This window comes from Ranitomeya variabilis, chromosome 1 (assembly GCF_051348905.1).
Source record: "Ranitomeya variabilis isolate aRanVar5 chromosome 1, aRanVar5.hap1, whole genome shotgun sequence".
NCBI lineage: Eukaryota > Metazoa > Chordata > Amphibia > Anura > Dendrobatidae > Ranitomeya > Ranitomeya variabilis.
In genome coordinates this window covers 496,749,638-496,771,373 of record NC_135232.1, presented here as the reverse complement: position 1 = coordinate 496,771,373, position 21,736 = coordinate 496,749,638, and the positions used below count along the sequence as shown (strand labels likewise).

Genomic DNA, 21,736 nt, shown 5'->3' with positions numbered 1-21,736 from the left:
TGGTTTTGTTACCTTAGGGTGGTCAGGGCTGAGTCCAGCAAAGAGTCCCACGTTGCGAGAGAGGATACGTGGAGGCGACACTCCACATGTTCGCCCGTTGTTGGTTTGGGGAGATCGGACCCCTTTCAAAATGGTCCGTCGCCCCTGTCTCATTTCCATGTGAAGAGAAAAAAAAATATGGAGAGTCTGAAAATCAGACCTGTGCCTCCTTCAGACACTAAGCATTAACTGGGTTTGCCTTTGGCCCATTGTCAGGGTGTATACGACGGAGGAGGAGCTAAACCTTTGTTTATGTTTACTTAGTGTCAGCCTCCTGGCGGCAGTAGCATACACCCACAGTCCTGTGTCCCCCAATGAGGTGAAGAAGAAAAATACATTTTTTACTGCATTATTTTTACCTAAGGGGGTGATAAAGGGGGTTTGATGGACTATTTTTTTTATTTTCATCACGGTGATAGGGTCTATCACCGTGATCAAAATGAACCAATAGGAAAAATTTCCGATTGTTGCTGGGTGCCGGCCGGCAGATCTCGGTGGGCGCACTGCGCATGCGCCCACCATTTTCTTCCCGGAAGAAGACGTTGCCGGCCGGGGGACTTCACGGGGGGATGCAGGGACACCGGAGGCACTGGGAAGGGGCGAATCGGGGACTCTATTTCTCTCTCCTCTGATGTGCGATCACATCAGAGGAGAAATAAATTAAATGGGAAATCATACTTTATTTTGCGGTCATCGTTATTCCGTTAATACTGGCGATTGAAACACTGAGGTCGGAAAAACCGACCCAAATCATGTTCTCTGGGGTCTCCGCTATCCACGGTAGCCGAGACCCCAAAGAAATTCTGACGCTGGGGGGCGTTATACACTTATTTCTCTGTAGACAAGCCGCGGAGACACCATCACGTTTCTCAACGCAAGCAATGAATAGCCAGTCTTTCACCGGAAAGGAACAACCACGGGAAGGGCAGCATCCAATAAAGGAAAACCACCTATGCCAAAACATGGTATCCATCCACAGACAGCTGTTTCGGGGTATTTGCCCCTCATCAGTGTGGAGTAGGAAACTGGCTATTAGGAGCAGTGCCTAGTGAAAAGGCTATGAACATAAGGATGAATGACCTCGAAGAGATCAAAACATCCACCGCCGAGACACCATCACGTGTTTCTCAACGCAGTGATCCAGAACACTACCCCCATCCCTTATGGGAAATATGCAAATGCATGTAAAAAAGCCGCGGAGACACCATCACGTGTTTCCCAAGGCAAGCAATGAATAGCCAGGTCTTTCACCGGGAAGGAACAACCATGGGAAGGGCATCATTCAATAAAGGAAAACCACCTATGCAAAACATTGTATCCATCCACAGACAGCTGTGGTTGTTCCTTCCCGGTGAAAGACCTGGCTATTCTCCTCCTAATAGCCAGTTTCCTACTCCACACTGATGAGGGGCAAATACCCCGAAACGGCTGTCTGTGGATGGATACCATGTTTTGGCATAGGTGGTTTTCCTTTATTGGATGCTGCCCTTCCCATGGTTGTTCCTTTCCGGTGAAAGACCTGGCTATTCATTGCTTGCGTTGAGAAACACGTGATGGTGTCTCCGCGGCTTTTCTACATGCATTTGCATATTTCCCATAAGGGATGGGGCAGTGTTCTGGATCACTGCGTTGAGAAACACGTGATGGTGTCTCCGCGGTGTTGGATGTTTTGATCTCTCCGAGGTCATTCATCCTTATGTTCATACACTTATTTCTCAGCGCCGTTAAAAAGTGGCACTGAGGAATAAGTACCCTTAACTGCCATGTTAAAAGGTGTATAGGCGGTCGTTAAGGGGTTAAACGCTTAGGAAGCCTTTGCAGGTGCTTTTTGTAAATTCTAATTTACTGAGATAATGACTTTTGGGTTTTCATTGGCTGTAAGCCATAATCATCAACATTAACAGAAATAAACACGGAATAGATCACTCTGTATTGACTATATAATATAGGAGTTTCACTTTTTGTATTGAAGAACTGAAAGAAATTAACTTTTTGATAATATAAAAATTTTGTGAGAAACGCCTGTATATGTATGTAGGCCTATGACTCTCCATTGAAAGAATATATAGGATATTGGGGGGGTTTGGGACAGAATAATCAAGTTTTTACATTTCAATGAAATCCCTTTTACATATTGGTTTTATAGTCAAAACTGCATCTTTAAAACCTAAAATTATAGTGAGTTGTGTATATAAAGGAAGAGGCAAAATTAAAAGACAAGAAAGCCAAACTCTATGGTTGTATGTTGCTGATATTGATTTAATGCACAATTAAATTAAATTCCATTGTTTTTTTATAGCTAAAATGACTTCCCGGAGGAAGGTAGTCTTCATGAATGCCATGATTTGAAGAATAATATAGAGGTAAAAACCAAAAACAACATGTTGTATTTGGGAAAACAAAAAGGAGCAGGAATCGCAGTAGTTATGCAAAACTGCAAATGTAAATAAAATAAAAAATTGCTTCCAAAGTCCACCTTTTTAGATTTCTTAAAAAAAAAATGCAAGTGCATCAAACAGCACATGATAAGACATTGATCAGATTTCACGTAGATGTGGTTTTCATCACCAACCACTCCGTCCTCCCTTCTTTTTCTTCTGTTGCTGTTTTTTCTTTGTGCCAGCAGCACCCACTGGTTTTTGATGTCTTGGTGGAATAACATTGCTGTTTGCTGTTGAAGGAGCATTTGTTGCTGCCACTCCAGGTCTTGGAGATGTCGGCGGACTGCTGGCCGTTTTGCTTGCATCCCTGAAACCAGAAAAATTATTGAATAAAGGCAATCCAATGTGTTCATTATGGTAGTTAAAGGGAATCTGTCACCCGTTTTTGCCCTATAAACTGCGGCCACTGGCATCAGGGGCTTATCTACAGCATTCTGTAATGCTGTAGATGAGCCCCCGATGTAACCTGAAAGATAAGAAAAACAAGTTAGTTTATACTCACCTGGGGAAGGGGCGGTCCGGTCTGATGGGAGTCGCGGTGCGGGTTCCTGCGCCTCCCATCTTCATACGATGTCGTCATCCTCCTTTCTTCTGTTGCGGCTCCTGCACAGGCGTACTTTGTCTGCCCTTTTGCGGTCAGAGCCAAAGTACTGCAGTGCGCAGGACCTCTCTGACCTTTCCCGATGCCTGCGCACTGCAGTACTTTACGCTGCCATCAACAGGGGAGATAAGGTACGCCTGCGCCGGAGCCGCAACAGAAGGAGGACGATATTGTAAAAAGATGGGAGGCGATGGACCCGGACCGCGATGCCCATCGGAACGCAATGCACCGGACCGCCCCCAACAGGTGAGTATAATATAACTTGTTTTTCTTATCTTTCAGGTTACATCGGGGGCTTATCTACAGCATTACAAAATGCTGTAGATAAGCCCCTGATGCCAGTGGCCGCAGTTTATAGGGCAAAAAACAGGTGACAGATTCCCTTTAAGTATCAAACATTAGAAATACGAAGAAACGAATGCTCTTTACAGTGTAGACATAACATTTTACACCTCAATGGGAAAAGCAAGCAATTCTTCATTAAAAATAATATTTCCTAAACTGAAAAAATAATTAGTTGTGCATGACAATTCTAGCCCATGATTTTATTGCAGCCAATATGCATGTCCATTGTTATATCATGCAAGTCAAACATCTCATTATCATGAGGTCACTCACTGAATAAATGAATGGCAATGCTCAGTTCATATACCGTGTTTTTCGGATTATAAGATGCACATTTTTCCCCAAAATTTGTGGCTGAAAAGGGTGTGTGTCTTCTAATTCGAATGTAACTAACCGGCTGCGGTGGAGCGGGGTCCCAGGGTCACTCCCGCAGAAAGCTGACAGCGGCAGGAGTGGGGTGATGCTGCGGGTCCCAGACTGGTTAGAGGAGGTGTTTGGTGGTACGGGGGGCTCTGCCAACATTTTAGTGAAAGCCCAGAGCCCTGCATTTTCCATGGTTTTCAATGTGGTGGACTCCAGAGATGGCGCATGCGCAGACTGAGATCTCAGAAGCAGAGATTTCAATCGGCACACGAGCCTACTCCATTTTCCCTTGAGTCCACCGCATTGACAACCATGAAAAGTACAGGGGCTCTGGGCTTTCACAAAATGTCGGCAGTGCCCATGCACCGCCATACACTCCCACTAACCAACCTGGGACCAGTAGCATCGTCCTGCAGTATCAAGCCTACCCAATACTCCCTCCTTCTAGTATATCCCCACTCCAGCCGTGGCCAGCTTCTTGCAGCACAACCCTGCCTCCTGGGTCCCCGCTTCACCACAGCCGCCACCCCCAGTAAACTATAGTAAAAGTGGACTATAAGATGCGCCACCATTTTATTTAAACATTTTTTTCCTATTTTCCTCCCCAAAATTTGGGGTGCGACTTATAACCTAGTGTGAAAACAACTGCCATCAACTAACATTTTTTTAGTACTGAACAATTACGGTACCTAAGGGACAAATAATGCTCTTGCAATGCAAGGTAAACATAACCAGCCAACATTTTTAATGACCTGACTTGCCCATCATATGGATGACAAAGCATTGTTATCGGAGTCAAGTCTTACAGTTCAGCAGTTACAGCAGACGTGGCTCCCTGAGTTCCTTTTCCAATTTGTTCCTTCTTCTTCCCCTTCTTCTTCCCACGATAATATGATCTCTCCCGCATAGGCAACCATCGCTCTGGGTCTGGGGCAACCTTGGCATCATAATTCTTGGGTAACTTACCTAATTTATGAAAACACAAACAGATAACGTGGAGGCATGTGCACTGTATTAGTTATGTAGACTTCAACTTTGAAGGTCTACATCTACTTTAACCCCTCCATGACCAGGAGATTCGTGTTTTTTTATGTGGTTATTTATTTTTTTACTACCCCGCTTCCAAACAGCCATAACTTTATTCACCAACACAGCCACATGAGGGCTTGTTTTTTTGTGCATCAAGATTCATATGTAACCCATATTTTTTAAATCTGACCAGTGTCACTTTCTGTGATTCTAGCTCTGGAACGCTTCAACGAAACTCACTGATTCAGAGACTGTTTTTTTCGTGACATTTTACTTCATGATAGAGGTAAAATTTATTCTCTATGACTCACATTTATTTGTGAAAAGATGGAAAATTTGAGAAAATTTCGCAATTTTCAAACTTTTAATTTTTAGGCCCTTAAATCAGAGAGTTATGTCACTCAAAATAATAAATAACATTTCCCACATGTCTACTTTACATCTGTATCATGTTTTAAACTTTTTTTTGTTAGGAAGTTACATGGGATAAAAGTTGACCAGCGATTTCTCATTTTTCCAACAAAATTTACACAATTATTTTTTTAGGGACCACCTCACATTTGATGTGACTGAGGGGCCTATATGACAGAAAATAACCAAAAGTGACACCATTCCTTCTAAAAACTGAACCCATCAAGGTGCTCAAAACCACATTCAAGAAGTTTATTAACCCCTCCGATGCTTCACAGGAACTAAAGCAATGTGGAAGGAAAAAAATGAACATTTAACTTTTTTTCACACAAATTTTAATTTAGCTCCAAATTTGTTATTTTCACAAGAGTAACAGGAGAAAATGTACCCTAAAATGTGTTGAACATTTTCTATTGCGTACACAGATACCCCATATGTGGAGAAATACTACTATTTGGGTGCACAGCAGGGCTCGGAAGGGAAGGAGCACAATTGGACTTTTTGGACGCAAAACTGTCTGGAATCGAGAGCAGACTCCATGTTGCTTTTGAAAAGCCCCTGATGTGCCTAACAGTGGAAACCCCCACAAATGACCTTATTTTGGGACCGAGACCCCTCAAAGAACTTATCTAGATGTGTCATGAGCACCTTGAACCCCCAAGGTGCTTCACAGAAGTTTATAACGTAGATATGTCAAAATAAAAAATCACATTTTACTCACACACAAAAAAAAATAGTACTTTTAGCCTCAATTTATTTTTTACTAGAGAAAATGGACCCTGAAATTTTTCCTACATTTTCTACCGCATACGCCAATACCCCATATGTGGGTGCACGGCAGGGCTCAGAGGAAGGAGTGACATTTTGGAACGCAGACTTTGATGGAATGGTCTGCGGGTGACATATCGCGTTTGGAGAGACCCTTATGTGCTTAAACAGAGGAAACCCCCCACAAGTGAACATATTTAGGAAACTACACCCCTCAACAATTTTCTCCAGGGGTATAGTGAGCATTTTCAACCCACGGGTACTACACAGAATTTGATAACATTAGGTCGTCATATTGAAAATTCTCATTTTTTTTCATGAAATACGTGAGCTACTTACCGGTAGTGGTGTTTTTCAGGAGCCCATGACAGCACCACGAGAGAGGGGATCCGCCCTTCAGGGACAGGAAACCCACAGACATAAAAAGGGCGGCCCTCTCTCCCGCATCAGTTGGTTTACAGAGCATGAGAGGACCTCCCTGGTTAGTAGCATATAAACAATTTACAACATAGTACAATTCACGAGGTGAAAATACTTAGGACTTAATGGAAAGAGGGTGTCGACCCATACGAGAAAATAGGGTAGGAAATATAAGGGTGCTGTCATGGGCTCCTGAAAAACACCGCTACCGGTAAGTAGCTCAGGTATTTATTCAGTTGCCATGACAGCACCACGAGAGACTTTCAGAGAAGTAAAAAGAGACTACGGAGGGACAACTGCTTCAAGCACCCTTCTCCCAAACGTGAGATCGGAGGAGCTACCCAGATCTAGTCTATAGTGTTTAAGAAAAGTAGATGGAGAAGACCATGTGGCCGCCTTACAAATGTCTTCAGTAGACACCTCTGATCTCTCTGCCCAGGAAGTAGCCATGGCTTGAGTGGAGTGAGCTTTTATACCTTCCGGGATCTGCACGCCACCTGCTGAATAAGCAAAATAAATTGCCTCCCTGATCCATCTAGCTAACGTGTTTTTGGACACTCTAGGCCCCTTTCTAACTCCCTGAAAGGACAAAAATAGGGAATTATCTTTCTTCTAATCGCTAGTAGCCGAAATATATCTAAGAAGACACCTTCTTACATCTAGAGAATGGAATTTTCGCTCTTTATCATTGGCGGGATTAGAACAGAACGAAGGTAGAACCACTTCCTGTAATCTATGAAATTTTGAAGCAACTTTTGAAAGGTAAAGAGAATCAGATTGAAGCAACTTTTGGAAGGTAAAGAGGATCAGGCTTCAAAATAACTATCTTCTCCAAACTGCATGTATGGACGCTGTCTAGATAGGGCTTGCAGATCGCTAACCCTTCTTGGGGATGTGAGTGCAACTAAAAGGGCCGTCTTAAAAGATAGGATTTTAATTGGGATAGTATTGATAGGTTCAAATGGTGCTTCCATCAGAGCTGAGAGCACAAAATTCAGGTCCCATGGAACCAAATTCTGCTTAATGACTGGTCTGGACCTAGTTGCAGCCTTGAAGAACCTAGATATCCAGTGATTGCTGGCTAACCTATTATTGTACAGCGCCCCCAGAGCCGACACTTGAACCCTAAGAGTGCTTGTAGCTAAACCTATCTCTAATCCCTTCTGTAAAAATTCCAAAATTTTTCTAATACAGATTTTTTGGTCAATATGTGCCCCTGAGACTTCTAAAAATTTCTTCCAAATTCTGACAAATGTTTGTCGTAGACACCTTTGTACTCTTTAGTAAAGTATCTACTAGCTCTCGAGAAAAACCCTTTGCTCTTAGTAACGACCTCTCAAATTCCACACCGCTAGATGTAAATTGGCGACTCGTGGATGGAGAATTGGGCCCTGGGACAGAAGATCTGGTATCTCTGGAAGAATACAAGGCTGGGAAATGGACATCTTCCTCAGCCATGGAAACCATACCCTTCTGGGCCAGAACGGGGCTACCATGATTACCCGGGCCCTGTCCTCCTGTATCTTCCTCAGAACTATCGGGATTAAGTTTAGAAGGGGAAAAGCATAAGCGAGATTGAAGTGCCACGAAATTAAGAGAGCGTCCACTGCATATGGGTTTTCCCTGGGGTTTAAGGAGCAGAATCGATGTAGCTTTCTGTTTTCCTTGCTTGCGAAAAGGTCTATGTCTGGGCACCCCCATAATTGTACAATCTGATTGAAGATGGTCTGATTCAATGTCCAATCTCCCTGTTTGAGGCGGCTTAGTCGGCCACGACATTGAGCTTTCCTTTTATGTGAAGAGCCGTAAGAGATAGATGTTTTTCGGCCATCTGAAAAATACGATCCGCAACATCCATTAACGAACCAGACAGAGTACCGCCTTGATGGTAATATAGGCTACCGTCACCTGGTTGACAAAATTTAAACATAACAATAAAAGCAGCAAAAAAAGCAGCAAAAAACAAGGTACCTCACAGTGCAACTAAACCATCACTTACGCCCCCGGAAGAAGAACAGGCGAAACACGTGTCGGGGTGGGACTATCTCTCAGGCCTTGGCACGCCACTTTGGTAAATATACTTATACTTATATTTGCACATATATACCCGCACTTTGGTGACTCTGATTGGATTAGGAACTTATGAGAAAGACCCGTAATAGGTTTTGTTCCACTTAGGTATGATTTACCAGTGGCAGCCGTTGACATTTGAATAAGGGGTCTGGTTACTATGCATTAATTTCATTATGGTCAGAAGTATCCTCAGTGGAGTGGGGTGGTGCAATAAGAAGCATGTGTTTATAGTGCCTTAGACCTGAGTGATGGTTTAGTTGCACTGTGAGGTACCTTGTTTTTTGCTGCTTTTTTTGCTGCTTTTATTGTTATGTTTAAATTTTGTCAATAAAATTGTGTATTTTGCATTCCTTGAGCCATGTCATTATTTTACATGGTTCTGTTGTTTCATTGAATCTTACGGAATGGGACCAAGCAATTATCAGCTATAGGTCATATAGGATTAATATGTATGTGTACCGTCACCTGGTTGTCTGAAAAAAATCTGACATGTCTACCCTGTAGGGGTATAAGGAAATTTTGTAAAGCGCGTTCTACCGCTAATAATTCTTTTAAGTTGGACGATGAATTTTGCTCAGATTGAGACCATAGTCGTCCCTGGACCCAACTATCCTCCATGTGCACTCCCCATCCCCTGGGACTAGCATCTGTAGTCTCTATTCAGGACACATCGTTTGTCCAGGGAACCCCTCTACGTAAATTTGGTATATGTGTCCACCAATGTAAAGATTGTATAGAATCAGTGAATAGTGAAAAAATACTGTCAAGGTGACCCGACAAATGACGGGTGTTACGTAAAACGTCCCACTGTAGTGTTCTGGTGTGATATTGAGCCCAGAGGACCGCGGGAATACACGATGTGAGCGATCCTAACAGTGACATTGCTCTTCTTATAGAGACTGATTGTTTTTAATCACTTTAGTTACTAGTTGTTGGATCCTATCCATTTTTGCATCTGGAAGACGATATTTCTGCCTACTAGAATCTATAAGACGACCCAAAAATTCCTGTACTTTAGAGGGTTGTAAACGGGATTTTTTAAAATTAATGACCCAACCCAATTCCTGCAACACCGAAGTCACCTTCCCTAATTGGTCAGTGCAGTGTGATTCCGAATGTCCCACGATTAATAAGTCATCTAAATAGGGCATTATTAAGATGTCCTGTTCGTGAAGGTGCGCCATGACTTCTACCATTATTTTAGTGAATACACGGGGTGCAACCGCGACACCAAAGAGAAGTGCTCGGTATTGGAAGTGCTCTATTGTACTATTAATTGAAACTGCCACACTCTAAGGAATTGTTGGTGGTCTGCGTGTATCGGGACATGATAATAATAGGCGTCTTTCAAATCTAAGACAAGCATGAAGCAATTGTTAAACATAAGCTTTATTGCCGTCTTTACAGACTCCATCTTAAAGGAAGGAACCAGCAGGAATTTATTCAGGCCTTTTAAATTAAGGATGGTACGGAAGGATCAATCAGGTTTTTTTTAATCAGGAAGAGGGGGGAATAAAACCCCTTACCTCTCTGAATTGTGGGCACCTTAATCAGCACTCCTTTTTGCTGAAGTTCTTGGACTTCTGATTCCAGTGCCAATTCTTCTGCAGAAGAAGAATGGATATGTGTTAGACAAAATTTGTCCTGAGCATTCCTTTGGAACTCGAACTTTAGACCAGTTGCAATAATGCTGAGGGACCCACGGGCTATTGGAAATTTTCAACCAGGCAGAGTGGAAGGCTGAAAGTCTTCCCCCCACCTGGTCCAGCAGTCATTGAGGTTTTTTATAGTCCCGAGAGGTGTTAAACATATACCCTCTACCTCTTTTCCTGTTACTGTCATATCTGGATCTTTCTCTATTTGGTCTTCTGCGGTTGAACCATCCTTTATTGTATTCCCGTCTGTATGAGGATCTTCCTAGGAAGGGAAATAGTTTTTTTTATTATCGCCTGCTTTTTCTTACAGCTCATCAAGTACTGGCCCATACAAGTGCGCCCCCTCACAGGAAATGCCACATAATTTTGATCTGGCCTGCAAATCTCCTGGCCAACACTTTATCCATAGAGCCCTGCAGGCCGTGTTAGAAAGGGCTGATGATCTAGCTGCCAATTTTACCGAATCCGCCGAAGCGTCTGAAAGAAAAGCAGCTGCTTCTTGAATTATAGGAAGGGAGGATAAGATCTTATTTCTAGGAACTTTGTTTTTAAGTTGATCTTCTAGGTGGCCAAGCCACACCATTAACGACCGTGCTGTACAAGTAGCCGCAATTGCTGGTCTCAGAGATCCTGCTGCCGTCTCTCAATTACCCTTAAGAAAAACGTCAGCCTTTCTGTCTTTTAGATTCCCTAGATCCTCAAATGGTAGCGAGGTCTTTTTACACGCTTTGGCTACTGCCGCGTCTAACTTCGGGGCTTTATCCCATGAGGATGATGATTCTTCCTCGAATGGATACCTCATCTTACATTCTGGTGGGAGCGATCCTTACCTCTCAGGTTTCTTCCACTCCCTTGTAATTAAAGCGTTTATTTTATCAATCTCCAGAAAAGACCTAAGGGATTTTTTATCTAATCCTTTAAACATTATGTCCTGCATGGACCACTCTGACTGGGGCTCCTCAATCCCCATTGTATTATTTACTGCTTTGACCAGCCGATTAATTTTATCTAGTGGTAAGCAGGAGTGACCCGACTCAGCGTCCATGGACGAAGAGGAAGATGGAGAAGAATCTGAGCTTAGGTCTGAGTCTGAACTAAAATCCGACTCTGGGGATCTAATTTTTTTCCGCCTTTTTAAAATCTGCCTTTCGGGATTTAATAGAACCCCTGATTTCTTGTCTAACCGTATCTCTTAAGGTAGACGTAAGGTCAGGGGCCTCCTCCTCTATTAAGTGTTGTATGCAAGGTCTGCACTACCTTTTCTCATAGCTATCCGGGAGTGGTTCCCCACACTCGCCACACTCCCTGTGTTTGGCCTTGGTGGAACATTTTCTCCCCTAATAAAGAGAGAGGGAACATAAAGAGGGGCAGAGGATCACTAAGTGAACTTTCACGTAGATCACTTAGATGCGTAGTACACGGTACCGTAGTTAGTGGGGGGGTCCTTCCTGGCCAGTGATGTTTTAAGGCCTGAGGACTTGCTCGACTTCTGAACACTTTTGGCTCCACCAGCGCGACTACTGCCAGTAGATCGCCGCTGGGAGGTTGCATGGGTCTCTTCTATTGGCTGAGGCTACTGACGCTTCTCCAGCTGCTGTGCTTCTTGCTCCGATGACTCCATTTGCAGAAATAGGTCTGAGACACCCAGCAGCCGCCATATCCTTTTTTAAATATGCCCCCAATGGTACCGCCCCCCGGATGGGGGTCAGCAGGATCTCCGTGTGACCTGCCCGACACCAACGTGAGGATTGGCCTTCCCCTCCCGAGGCCACGCCCCCGGCTGACAATAGGGTCCCCCCCAGGTCGCCGCACTCACCGCGAGTGATACGCCAGCCGGCGCGGCTTCACCACGCTTGCCCGGCCGTGTCATCAGACTGCGCCGCCGGCCGAGTCATCCGGGTACGCCGCTTGTCTCGCCAGGGAACGCCCCTTCCGGTCGCGACCGCGGCGAGTCCCCACACACCCGGACATGCCGGCGCCGTCCGGATCAAAGCGCCCACCACCGCAGGACGCGATGAGACCCGGAAGGACCCGCCAGAACACGGCCCCAGGAGCAGGTACCATCTACTTACCGGGTACCTGCGGCGAAGGGTCACCAGGAAGTAAGCCGTTCCAAAGGCTGCTTCCCTCTGCTGACACCTAACAGAAAGCAGTCCCCCTGCTGTGGTGTTTCCTGCGTCCTGGCTAGTCCGAGGTAAGGGCCCTCCCGTTACCTGCGTCGGACCGCCAGGACTTGGTAGTCTTCTATTTCTTCAACCTTCTTCACGAGGTCTGTCTGAAGAGGTTCGCCTGTCAGGGACAGGAAACCAACTGATGTGGGAGAGAGGGCCGCCCTTTTTATGTCTGTAGGTTTCCTGTCCCTGAAGGGCGGATCCCCTCTCTCGTGCTGCTGTCATGGCGACTGAATTAATGTTGTTTTAGCCCCAAATTTGTAATTTAATTTTCACAATGGATTATAGGATAAAACAGATCAAAATTTGTTCTGAACGTGACCGTACCCAATATGTGGTCAAAAACTTCTGCTTGTACACAGAGCACTGCTAGGAAAGTTAAAAGCGCTATTGGCCTGGGATAAATTGTGAATGTCATGTCATATTTCAAGAGACTGACGTGAAAACAGCAGATACCCACATATGTGACCCATTTTGGAAACTAGACCCCTCAAGAAATTCATCTAGGGGTGGAGCAATTATTTTGAAACTATAGGTGCCTCACATTTTTTCCACATCTCATTGGTATAAAATATATATTATAGTGGTAAAAATGTGCAGCATTTTTCAGATTATAAGACGCTTCGTTATAAGACGCACCCCAAATTTTGAGGAGAAAATGTATTTATTTTTTTTCTAATAAAATGGTGGTGCTTCTTATAATCCATGTGTCTTATTGCTTACTGGGGGTAGTGGCTGAGGTGAAACGGGGACCCAGGGTCGCTGCTGGAGGAGGCAGGAGTAGAGTGATGCTGCATCCCGCCTGCTGGGATGAGGGGGTGTCTGATGCTGCTGCGGATGCCCGGCGTTGCTGCGGGGGTCTCCGCCGACATTTTGTGAAAGGCCAGACCCCCCCATAGTTCCATGGTTTCCTGGGCGGTGGACCCCGAGACCTTGATGCAGAGATCTCCATCTGCCCATGCGCTGCTCCCCAGCAGCCATTTTCCCGGAGTTCACTGCACAGGAATCCATGGAACTAAGGGGGGGGGGGGGGGTCTGGTTTTCCACAAAATGTCAGCGGAGACCCCCACAGTAGCACCGGACACCATCGCAGCAGCGCTGGATACCCCCTCATCCCAGCTTGTAGCAACGGTACCAGTAAGGTATATCCGCAATATAAGACGCACACCAATTTTCCCCAAAAATTTTTTGGGGAAAAAAGTGTGTCTTATAATCCGAAAAATACAGTAATTTTTGTATTTGCTGCAAATTTGTCAGGTACACAAGGGTTAATAGGTGAAACTAGATCCCACAATTAATTGTGCAATTTCTCCTGAACGCAGTGCTGCCCCATATGTCGTCAGAAATTATTGTTAGACCACACGCCAAGGCTGAGAAGAAAGGAGTGCTATTTGGCTTTTGGAGCAGATTTTGCTAGAATAGTTTACGGGCGACATTTGTGGAGCCCCTAATGTGCCAGGACAGCCGAAAAACCCCAGAAGTGACCCCACTGTAGAAACTGCAGCTCTCTATGAATTCATCTATGGCTGCAGTTACTATTTTGTAACATCCACACCAGGCTTTATTCTGGAGAATTGCAGATCTGCCAGTCTAGTACTCACACATTGTGTCTCCCATACACTAACGCCTCCTAAATTGTGCCCAGTTTGTGTTTCTGGTGATACGCACCCGTAAATTAAGTGCCTTCTCTCCACTACAATAATGCCAATCACGTGGTCACTTATTGTGGTTTAGGCACTGTGGGGCATTTCGATAAATCCCACAAGAAAGCGATTCAGACAAAACCCCAATGGAATCACCCACTGTGAGGCAGATGGAAACCCTTCGTACTCTGTTTGGCATCTGCTCTGGTGGTATCCATCTTTTCAGGCATGCACATATCTGTCGTCACCCACACTTGTGCTCTAAAAAGACGTTGAAAAATAGACCAGGTCCAAGGTGACTCCATCTGCCTTATACGCGAGTGGTTCCGTTCGGGTTTTGTCTGAACTGCAGTTTTGGGGACTTTAGGAAGCCCTGACACAAGCGCTCAGCGGATAGCGCAGGATAAATGTGAACCGAGCCCTATTATGATTTTTATGAGGTAGAATGAACAAATAGACAGCAGTACAAGAATAGTTCTGTAGATACCACAGTGTACAATAGTTCTGATCATACCACAGCTACTGGGCAGGCAAGGAAGCAAAAGAAGATACAGACATTACAGAAGGGGATCACAGCTGATTCTTTCCGTGAGGTAAAACATTTCCCTTCCTGTTTTTAAGCAATATTTTACTTTAAAGCTGCAATCCCTGTGCTGTAATGTCTGTATACTGTCTTATTTCCTCCCCTGGCCAGGAGATGTGGTATGATCAGACCATGTTCCTGCATGGTCAGACATAGCCATGACACAGTACATAGCAGGAACACATTTATAAGATTATCTCAGCCCAGGAACATTTTATTTAAACACATCCAATTGCCGAACTTATTATTATTCCAAGATCTATTGATTAAAATCAACTTTTGTTTGTGGAAAAACCCCTTTAACCCCTTCATGACCCAGCCTATTTTGGCCTTAATGACCTTGCCGTTTTTTGCAATTCTGACCAGTGTCCCTTTATGAGGTAATAACTCAGGAACGCTTCAACGGATCCTAGCGGTTCTGAGATTGTTTTTTCGTGACATATTGGGCTTCATGTTAGTGGTAAATTTAGGTCAATAATTTCTGCGTTTATTTGTGAAAAAAATGGAAATTTGGCGAAAATTTTGAAAATTTTGCAATTTTCAAATTTTGAATTTTTATTCTGTTAAATCAGAGAGTTATGTGACACAAAATAGTTAATAAATAACATTTCCCACATGTCTACTTTACATCAGCACAATTTTGGAACCAAAATTTTGTTTTGCTAGGAAGTTATAAAGGTTAAAATTTGACCAGTGATTTCTCATTTTTACAACAAAATTTACAAAATCATTTTTTTTAGGGACCACCTCACATTTGAAGTCAGTTTGAGGGGTCTATATGGCTGAAAATACCCAAAAGTGACACCATTCTAAAAACTACACCCCTCAAGGTGCTTAAAACCACATTCAAGAAGTTTGTTAACCCTTCAGGTGTTTCACAGCAGCAGAAGCAACATGGAAGGAAAATATGAACATTTAACTTTTTATTCACAAAAATGATCTTTTAGCAACAATTTTTTTATTTTCCCAAGGGTAAAAGGAGAAACTGGACCATGAACGTTGTTGTCCAATTTGTCCTGAGTACGCTGATACCTAATATGTGGGGGTAAACCACTGGTTGGGCGCACGGCAGGGCTCGGAAGGGAAGGAGCGCCATTTGACTTTTTGAATGAAAATTTGGCTCCAATCTTCAGCGGATAGCATGTCACGTTTGGAGAGCCCCCGTGTGCCTAAACATTGGAGCTCCCCCACAAGTGACCCCAATTTGGAAACTAGACGCCCCAATGAACTTATCTAGATGCATAGTGAGCACCTTAAACCCCCAGGTGCTTCACAAATTGATCCGTAAAAATGAAAACGTACTTTTTTTTCACAAAAAAATTATTTTAGCCTCAATTTCTTCATTTTCACATGGGCAACAGGATAAAATGGATCCTAAAATTTGTTGGGAAATTTCTCCTGAGTACACCGATACCTCATATGTGGGGGTAAACCACTGTTTGGGCATATGGTAAGGCTCGGAAGGGAAGGAGCGCCATTTGACTTTTTGAATGAAAAATGATCTCCATCGTTAGCGGACACCATGTCGCGTTTGGAGAGCCCCTGTGTGCCTAAACATTGGAGCTCCCACACAAGTGACCCCATTTTGGAAACTAGACCCCCCAAGGAACTTATCTAGATGCATAGTGAGCACTTTAAACCACCAGGTGCTTCACAGAAGTTTATAACGCAGAGCCGTGAAAGTAAAAAATAATTTTTCTTTCCTCAAAAATGATTTTTTAGCCCAGACTTTTTTATTTTCCCAAGGGTAACAGGGGAAATTGGACCCCAATAGTTATTGTCCAGTTTCTCCTGAGTACGCTGATACCCCATATGTGGGGGTAAACCACTGTTTGGGCACACGGCAGGGTTCGGAAGGGAAGGCACGCCATTTGGCTTTTTGAATGGAAAATTAGCTCCAATCATTAGCGGACACCATGTCGCATTTGCAGAGCCCCTGTGTGCCTAAACATTGGAGCTCCCTCACAAGTGACCCCATTTTGGAAACTAGACCTCCGAAGGAACTAATCTAGATGTGTGGTGACTTGAGCACTTTGAACCCCAAAGTGCTTCACAGAAGTTTATAACGCAGAGCCATGAAAATAAAAAATAATTTTTCTTTTCTCAAAAATGATTTTTTAGCCCTGAATTTTTTATTTTCCCAAGGGTAACAGGAGAAATTTGACCCCAAAAGTTATTGTACAGTTTCTCCTGAGTACGCTGATACCCCATATGTGGGGGTAAACCACTGTTTGGGCACACGTCGGGGTTCGGAATGGAAGTAGTGACGTTTTGAAATGCAGACTTTGATGGAATGCTCTGCGGGCGTCACATTGCGTTTGCAGAGCCCCTGATGTGCCTAAACAGTAGACACTCCCCACAAGTAACCCCATTTTGGAAACTAGACCCCCAAAGGAACTTATCTAGATGTGTGGTGAGCACTTTGAACCCCCAAGTGCTTCACAGAAGTTTACAACGCAGAGCCGTGAAAATAAAAAATCATTTTTATTTCCTCAAAAATGATGTTTTAGCAAGCAATTTTTTATTTTCACAAGGGTAACAGATGAAATTGGACCCCAATAGTTGTTGCCCAGTTTGTCTCGAGTATGCTGGTATCCCATATGTGGGGGTAAACCACTATTTGGGCACACGCCGGGGCTCGGAAGGGAAGTAGTGACGTTTTGAAATGCAGACTTTGATGGAATGGTCTGCGGGCGTCACGTTGCATTTGCAGAGACCCTGATGTGTCTAAACAGTAGAAACCCCCCACAAGTGACCCTATTTTGGAAACTAGACCGCCAAAGGAACTTATCTAGATATGTGGTGAGCACATTGAACCCCCAAGTGCTTCACAGAAGTTTACAACGCAGAGCCGTGAAAATAAAAAATCATTTTTATTTCCTCAAAAATGATGTTTTAGCAAGCAATTTTTTATTTTCACAAGGGTAACAGATGAAATTGGACCGCAATAGTTGTTGCCCAGTTTGTCCCGAGTATGCTGGTACTCCGTACGTGGGGGTAAACCACTGTTTGGTTGCACGTTGGGGCTCGGAAGGGAGGGTGCACCATTTGACTTTTGGAACGCAAGATTGGCTGGAATCAATGGTGGCGCCATGTTGCGTTTGGAGACCCCTGATGTGCCTAAACAGTGGAAACCTCTCAATTCTAACTCCAACACTAACCCCAACACACCCCTAACCCTAATCCCAACTCTAGCCATAACCCTAACCCCAACACACCCCTAACCACAACCCTAACCCAACACACCCCTAACCCTAATCCCAACCCTAATTTCAACCCTAACCACAACCCTAACCCCAACACACCCCTAACCATAACCCTAACCACAAGCCTAATCTTAAACCTATTTCCAACCCTAGCCCTAATTCCATCCCTAACCCTAAGGCTATGTGCCCACGTTGTGGATTCGTGTGAGATTTTTCCGCACCATTTTTGAAAAATCTGCAGGTAAAAGGCACTGCGTTTTACCTGCGGATTTACCACAGATTTCCAGTGGTTTTTGTGCGGATTTCACCTGCGGATTCCTATTGAGGAACAGGTGTAAAACGCTGCGGAATCCGCACAAAGAATTGATATGCTGCGTAAAATACAACGCAGCATTTCTGCGCGGTATTTTCCGCACCATGGGCACAGCGGATTTGGTTTTCCAAAGATTTACATGGAACTGTAAACCTGTTGGAAAACTGCTACGAATCCGCAGCAGCCAATCCGCTGCGGATCCGCAGCCAAATCCACACCGTGTGCACATAGCCTAATTCTAAGGCTATGTGCACATGCTGCGGAAAACGCTGCGGATCCACAGCGTTTCCACAGCTGCGGGTCCGCAGCAGTTTCCCTTGAGATTATAGTTCAATGTAAACCTATGGGAAACAAAAAACGCTGTGCCCATGCTGCGGAAAAAACTGCGCGGAAACGCAGCGGTTTACATTCCGCAGCATGTCACTTCTTTCTGCGGATTCTGCAGCGGTTTTACAACTGCTCCAATAGAAAACCGCAGTTGTAAAACCGCAGTGAAATCCGCAGAAAAACCACGTTGAATCCGCGATAAGTCCGCAGCGGTTTTACACTGCGAATTTATCAAATGCGTTGTGGAAAAATCCACAGAGGACCAGAATACCCTAACCCTAAGGAAAAATCCACAGAGGACCAGAAAACCCTAACCCTAACCCTAACCCTAGTTCTGAACCTAGTGGGGGAAAAAAAAAAAAATTATTTTCTTTATTTTATTGTTGTCCCTAGCTATAAGGGTGATAAAGGGGGGGGGGTCATTTACATTTTTTTTTATTTTGATCACTGTGATAGGTTTTCACAGTGATCAAAATGTACATGGAACGAATCTGCCGGCAGGCAGATTCGGCGGGCGTACTGCGCATGTGCCCGCCATTTTGGAAGATGGCGGCGCCCAGGGAGGAGACGGACCGACACCGGGAGGCTCGGTAAGTATGTGGGGGTAAGGGGGGGAGCTCGGGGGGTGGATCGGAGCACAGGGGAGGTGGATCGGAGCAAGGAAGGAGCGGGCAGGAGGACGGGGGAGCGGACAGGAGGACGGAGAGGACCGGGCCACATAACGGATGACTGGGGAGGAGATCGGGGGCGGTGGGGGGGGCAGAACATGATTTCCAGCAATGGCAGATGCTATTGCAGCATCGGCCATGGCTGGATTGCAATATTTCACCATTTTCATAGGTGAAATATTGCAAATTGCTCTGATTGGCTGTTGCACTTTCAACAGCCAATCAGAGCGATCGTAGCCACGTGGGGGCAAAGCCACCCCCCCTGGGCTGAAGTACCAGTCCCCCTGTCCCTGCAGATCGGGTGAAATAGGAGTTAACCCTTTCACCCGATCTGCAGGGACGCGATCATTCTGTGACACAGCATATGCGTCACAGGTCGGATTGGCACCGACTTTCATGACGCATACGCTGTGTCACAGGTCGGGAAGGGGTTAAACAGCAACAGACAAGTACTGGCTGTGTAACAAAGTCAGCATCTGTCTGTTATGGTGCTTGCTCAGTTCCTGAACCTGCTCTGTAAATCTTCCATGACGCCTTACGGAAAATGTATGTCATCTTGTCATTATTGGGTTGAAATACATTTTTAATTTTAAAATAAAACATTTGCAACAGTCCACTTGTATTTCTAAATGTAGTTATACGAGGTCATCACTTAATTCGGAGTGTATCACAGAAGTTCTAAGATTTAGTCATTATAAACCGATAAACAGATTTTCTTCGCAAAAAATAAAGGTGCCGAGCTGCAGCATCCTAAATCAGATTATGCGTATAGCAGGGACTAGCGAGTGAAGATTTACGCAGCAGTGTCAGGACCTTTGCTATGGCAGATAGTGCCCTGTATACTGGCACCAAATAGTTCATTCAGAATGCTATTTGAAATGTGTTTATACAGCCAATGACAATTTACTCTTTATATTTCTGACAAATCAAGAAGTGAAAAATAAGGGCTCATTCACACGACTGGATTTTATGGTCTAAATTGCAGCCGGAAATCCCCTGGCCCGACTATGGGTCTCCTGACCATCAGTAACAATGTCATATCACACTGCAGGGAATGGGGTTTGTAAAATGAACCTTAAAGAGAACCTGTGAACACGATTTTGTAAAGTAAAGCCATGGCTGCGATTGTGCTGTAATATTGATGCCTTTTGTGAAGAAGGTCACTTTGTGGGTCTTCTCCTCCCTATCCGATCCCCAGCCCCCACGCTTCCACTGGTCTGTGAATGACCTGCCTCCTGTATGTCATCTCAGCAGTAACCTCACAGACCGGGGGGGGGGGGGGGCAAAAGAAGCACAGTGGATTTCTTCGCCTAAGGTATCAATATAATCAGCTTTACAGTGTACAGTGCCTTTGCATTAGAAAGATCCTGTTGGATACAACTAACATGTGCCGGGAAAGATGTGGGGCTCAGCAGCAAGGCCCACATCAAAGGGAGGGACAGGACATGTGCCGTACTAGGTGAATGTCGTTATGGGGTTAGAACACAGCATATAAGTAATCCCTAGGGGTAGATTCATGTAGTGCAGGTTTTTGTTTTCTTTTTCATACATTTTGCTCTGTCTTTCTCTAGGTAATAACTTATTGATTGGTGGCGTCCAACCAATGCAACCCACAAGGATCGGCAGAATGAGGAACTTTGATCTCCTGTTAAAACAGAGCAACAATGCACAAGCGTGACTCACTCCCTATGGGGCTGCTGAGAACTGCACATTGCTTTTACAGCGGCCCCATAGGGAATGAATGGAGAGGGATTTGGCAATCAACGGGGGTCCAAGCTGTCTGATCGCCACCGATTATAATAATATTATCAGCTGATCTGTGTTTTAATGGAACCTCTAAACTGACAAACTGTCTGTATGGATCTGGCCTTACAATTATTGTGTAATACTTTTTGAATAATTTTTGATTATAAAATACCTTTCTTTTTCTTCTTCTTTTTCTTCATTTCCAATTGGCTGTTTGAGAGAAGGGGGAAAAAAAGATTAAAAAGATGTATTACAATTGGACATACTATTGCAATTGCTTTTTCATCTTTTGATTCTGTACTAATTCAAAACGAATAAATAAATGCGCCATGCTCCATCAGATGCTGCATGTACAAAGCAGTTTTTCCTCGTAAGCAGCATCTAGAGGAGAATATCACTGCACAAGTCACAGGATTGGGTGAGAAATGTCTGATTAATTATGGGTCTCATTATTGGGATCCCCATGATCAGTAGAATGGGTACCACACGGTCCCTAAATGGAGCAATGTGATCTGACCATGTCATGCCAATCAACTGAAACCTCACCTAGGAAGAACATGGGCTCAGAAAGCCTGTTGTAATGATTGTTAAAGGGAACCTGTCAGCAGGATTGTGCACAGTAACCTGCACACAGTGTCAGGTCTGTGCAGTTATACTGATTACAATGATACCTTGGTTGATGAAATCTGTCTCGTGGTTGTTCAATTTTTTTTTCAGTTTTGAGTTAATGATATGCTTGTGCTCCGGGGTGGTCTGTGGGGGGCACCTTCATGTGGTGCTGTGCTTATACTGATGACTTCTAACAGGTCACTGATCCCTCACTGTCCTGCCCACTAGTATACTGAAAAAAAAAAACCTTCCACAGGCAGGCGCCAGCCGTGGCACCAGCATAATCGCATGTGTACTGTATTAATCATAAATGTGCTCGAGGTTA

At 44.3% G+C, this 21,736-nt stretch overlaps 1 protein-coding gene across 1 annotated transcript in view; it reads right to left on the bottom strand.

Moving 5' to 3' along the window:
- Positions 1–2,272: 2,272 nt before the first annotated feature.
- Positions 2,273–21,736, bottom strand: part of SRP72 (signal recognition particle 72) — a 128,779-nt gene continuing 109,315 nt past the window's right edge. Inside the window, exons 17-19 of the mRNA XM_077252037.1 lie at positions 20,975–21,012; positions 4,596–4,755; positions 2,273–2,787 (exon numbers count right to left, since the gene is read on the bottom strand). Coding sequence (XP_077108152.1) covers positions 2,604–2,787; positions 4,596–4,755; positions 20,975–21,012 — 382 coding nt within the window. The 3' untranslated portion in view covers positions 2,273–2,603. The remainder of the gene's footprint in view (positions 2,788–4,595; positions 4,756–20,974; positions 21,013–21,736) is intronic.